This window comes from Quercus lobata, chromosome 2 (assembly GCF_001633185.2).
Source record: "Quercus lobata isolate SW786 chromosome 2, ValleyOak3.0 Primary Assembly, whole genome shotgun sequence".
NCBI classification, from domain to species: domain Eukaryota; kingdom Viridiplantae; phylum Streptophyta; class Magnoliopsida; order Fagales; family Fagaceae; genus Quercus; species Quercus lobata.
This window is the reverse complement of record NC_044905.1, coordinates 49356083-49359937: the sequence shown is the minus strand read 5'-3', so window position 1 is coordinate 49359937 and position 3855 is coordinate 49356083. Positions and strand designations below refer to the sequence as shown.

At 48.9% G+C, this 3855-nt stretch overlaps 1 protein-coding gene across 1 annotated transcript; it reads right to left on the bottom strand.

Annotated features, from left to right (window-relative positions):
- Positions 1-2370: 2370 nt before the first annotated feature.
- LOC115965647 lies at positions 2371-2889 on the bottom strand. Its single transcript, XM_031084919.1, has one exon. It carries the CDS (start codon positions 2887-2889, stop codon positions 2371-2373), a length of 519 nt encoding a protein of 172 aa, XP_030940779.1.
- Between the last annotated feature and the right edge of the window lie 966 nt (positions 2890-3855).

The following is a 3855-nucleotide window of genomic DNA, read 5'->3' as shown; positions in this document are numbered from 1 at the left end:
CTCAGCCTCATGCAACGACTTGCTCACGTAATAAACAGGCTGTTGTATGCCGTTGTCCATTCGGATCAGCACCAGGCTCACTGCGTGAGGGGCCATGGCAATGTAGGTGAATAAAACCTCGTCGACTTCAGGACTGGACATGATTGGTGGCCAAGACAGATACTCTTTGAGCTATTGGAAGGCCAAAGCGCATTTTTCAGTCCACTCGAACCCCTTCCACTTGTTTAATAAGAGAAAGAAAGGCCTACACCTATCTGCCGAACGAGAGATAAAACGGTTCAAGGCAGCAATCATGCCGGTGAGTTTTTGGACCTCCATGGGGTTCTGAGGAGGCTGCATGCTGTGGATAGCTCTAATCTGGTCGGGGCTGACTTCAATACCTCTGTGGGTCACCATATAGCCGAAGAATTTCCCTGATCCCACTCCGAACAAACATTTAGACGCGTTCAGGCGCAACCTGTATTTTCTCAGGACCTCAAAGATATCGCTGAAGTCCTTCAAATACTCGGACACCAACTTACTTTTCACCACCATGTCGTTTATATAGACTTCGATGCTCTTACCCATCTGTAGCTCAAACATCCTAGTCATCATCCTCTAGTAGGTGGACCCGGCGTTCTTCAAACTAAAAGACATCACCTTATAGTGGTAGTTTCCAATGGGAGTGACAAAAACCTTCTTTTCTTGGTCATTGGCAGCCAGGGGTATTTGATGGTATCCCTGAAAGGCGTCTAAGAAGCTCATTCGAGGGTGTCCCACGGTTGAATCCACCAATCGATCTATCCGAGGCATAGGAAAGGGATCCTTCATGCAGGCATTATTCAAGTCTGTGAAGTCCACGCAAACTCGCCATTTCCCACTCTTCTTCTTCACCACGACTGTATTGGCCAGCCACTCGGGGTAGAAAACTTCTTTGATAGCCCCTGCCTTCTTTAGTTTCATCACCTCCTCCCTCACCACATCAGCATGCTCTTTTGACAGTCTCCGAGGAGGTTGTTTCTTAGGCGTAACGGCCAGACTAACATTAAGATGATGGCATATGAAATTCAGATCGACCCCCGGAGCCTCGTAGGCATCCCATGCACACACGTCCACATTTTCTTTGAGAAAATCAATCAGCTTTTCCTTCTCTTGGGGTGGCAGTTCCGAGCCAACCTGAAAAAATCTTTCTGAATTGGAGCCCACAAGAACTTTTTCCAAATCCTCACAACTTGCCTCCTCGGTTGGTCCCCCCCTACCCGGGGCCGGGGCTGTTAATTACTATAAGCAATTCTCGGTAGAGGTTGAGGGCTCAGCACTCGGCTGTCGCGAGATGGCAAACACCATGCATTGCCAGGCCATGGCTTGGTCCCCTATCACTTCTTTGACTTGACCCTCTGACGGGTACTTCACCTTTTGGTGTAAGGTCAAGGAGACAGCCCCTAGGGCATGAAGCTAAGGTTTATCTACAATGGCGATGTATGGCGAATATACGTCCACCACTATGAAATCCACCTCCACTATGTCCGAGCTTGTTTGTATAGGTAGTCTAATTTGGCCTTTCGGAGTAACGGTTTTCCCTTCGAAACTTACTAAAGGGGAGTCGTATGCCATCAGGTCTTCGGGTCTCAGCTTCAGCCCCTTGTATAGGTCATGGTACATTACTTCCACGGCACTGCCCTGATCGACTAGCACCCTCTTCACGTCATACCCCCCAATCCTAAGTGTGATGACTAGAGCATCGTCGTGCAGTTGGATGGTTCCAATTTTATCCTCATTCGAGAACCCGAGCATGGGCGAGGCCATTTCTTTAGCCCTCTTGGACTAATGGTTGTCAGCTTCAGTGGGGAGTCGGGCCACCGACATCACTCTAAAAGGATGGGAGCCGGTTCTTCCTGGGGTGACGAGGATGACATTTATCGTGCCAATAGGTGGTCTCAAGGTATTTTGCCTTGCCTCGACGCTTGTCTGCTCCTGTCGACCACCGGAATGATGCAAGAGATGTCTTAGCTTTCCCTCTCGGACCAGCTGGTCCAAGTGGTTCTTCAGATTTCTGCAGTTATCGGTGGTGTGCCCCGGTTCCTGGTGGTATTGACAATATAGGTTCTGGTTACGTTTCGCGGGGTCGCCTGCCATCCTATTTGGCCAATTAAAGAATGGCTCGTTCTTGACTTTCTCTAAGATCTAATGTAATGGTTCCTGGAATACAGCATAGACTACTTGCACCCTAGTGGATCCAGACTGCTCCGAGTAATCTCTTCTCGGTCGGTTGTTGTTGCTAAATCAGTCCGACCTGAAATCCCTCCTCTCTTGAGGGACAACCTTCGCTTTACCCTTTCCTATCTGTTGGTCCTCTTCGACCTTCTTGTACTTGTCGATTCGGTTCATGAGCTAGCACACGCTGGTGACCGGTTTCCCAGTTAGGGATTTCCTTAAACCGTGCTCTGTCGGCAGACCTCTCTTGAAGGTGCTGATGGCGACGTCATCATAATTTCCCTCTATCTCGTTATACATCTCCCAATACCTATCCGAGTAGGCCCTCAGGGTCTCTTCTTCTCGCATGGACATGGACAGGAGGGAATCCAAGGGACGAGGAACCCTACTGCTCGTTATGAAGTGAGAACCAAAAGCCTGGGTTAGCTGCTTAAAGGAATTTATGGAGTTTGGCTTGAGGCTGTCAAACCACCTCATCGCCATAGGTCCCAAACTGGACGAGAACACTTTGCACATCAAAGCTTCGTCTCTGGAATGTACGGCCATCCTCTGGTTAAACTGACTTACGTGCTCTACGGGATCCGTTCGACCATTATATATGGTGAAAGTGGGTTGGTGGAACCGCCGAGAAAGTTCAGCCCCTTCTATCTTGCACATGAAGGGCGCCTGGGAGATGCGGTCCAAGGCCTTACTCATGGCGTCGTTTGCTAGGCCCTTGTAAGACAGACTTCTATGGCCGTGTTTGTGAGGTTGTTCTTCCTCATAGGAGAAGGTTTCACTTGATGGAGTTCTTGACCTTCGCCTTTATTCGTTGTCCTCTTCATCGCTGGTGTCTGGACTGGGGGAAGGACGCCTCCGCTGTGCTCAGCGTAACTTCCTCTTCAGGTCGTCAATTTCTTGCTGGAGAGCCCTATTATCGCCCTGCTTTTGGGATGCATGACCTTTCCCTTTCGAACGGCTTCTGCTCGTATGGGAGGTATTTACGCTACCCTCTCGTCGCTTGTCTTAATCTCTTTCCCGTTCGAGGTTAAGAAAGTTGTCCTGCCGTTGGGAGTCTGCGGGTCTTGTTTGTCGCAGACCTGATCCTTCCATTTCTAACGATCGTACTTGCTGAGGTACAAGTTCTTCCCACAGACGGCGCCAATTGTAGGGTCTCAATTTGGGGCCCAAGCCCAACAAGTATGGGGTCCTGGCCCAAAGGGCCCTGAAACAATTAATTTGTAGAGAGTGGGTTACAAAACCGGGCCTTAGCGAAGTAGATAGAGGCTAAGATTAGGCTACGCAACACTTGGATACAAGAAGATCCTGTTAAAGTCCATACATTCTCAGTCCGAGGAGATGAGATAGATATTTGCTGGTTCTTTCTTTAAGTTTTCCAGTTCTTTTTATGTTTCTCTCCCTTTTTTCCGGTCCACTTCCTCATGAGAACTCCCTTTCCTATATAGCCTCCTTGAAGCCATCGTGGCCTTACACTTGTTGATTATCTAGACTCCCACTTGAGTGTTTGTCCCATCAGACACCCCTTCCACCTTTCTATGAGCTGTGGTAGCCAAGGCAGCACTATTCACAGGTCTTCTCCACATTAATGTGGTCAGAAAAGTAGCTGCAACGCATTTAATGTGACAGTTGCAGCCTCTCCTTGGGCATCTTTCGTTTCCTTCT

Excerpts from the sequence above, each read along its gene's own strand:
- LOC115965647 (XM_031084919.1), bottom strand. The coding sequence starts at position 2,889 with ATGAGTAAGGCCTTGGACCGCATCTCCCAGGCGCCCTTCATGTGCAAG.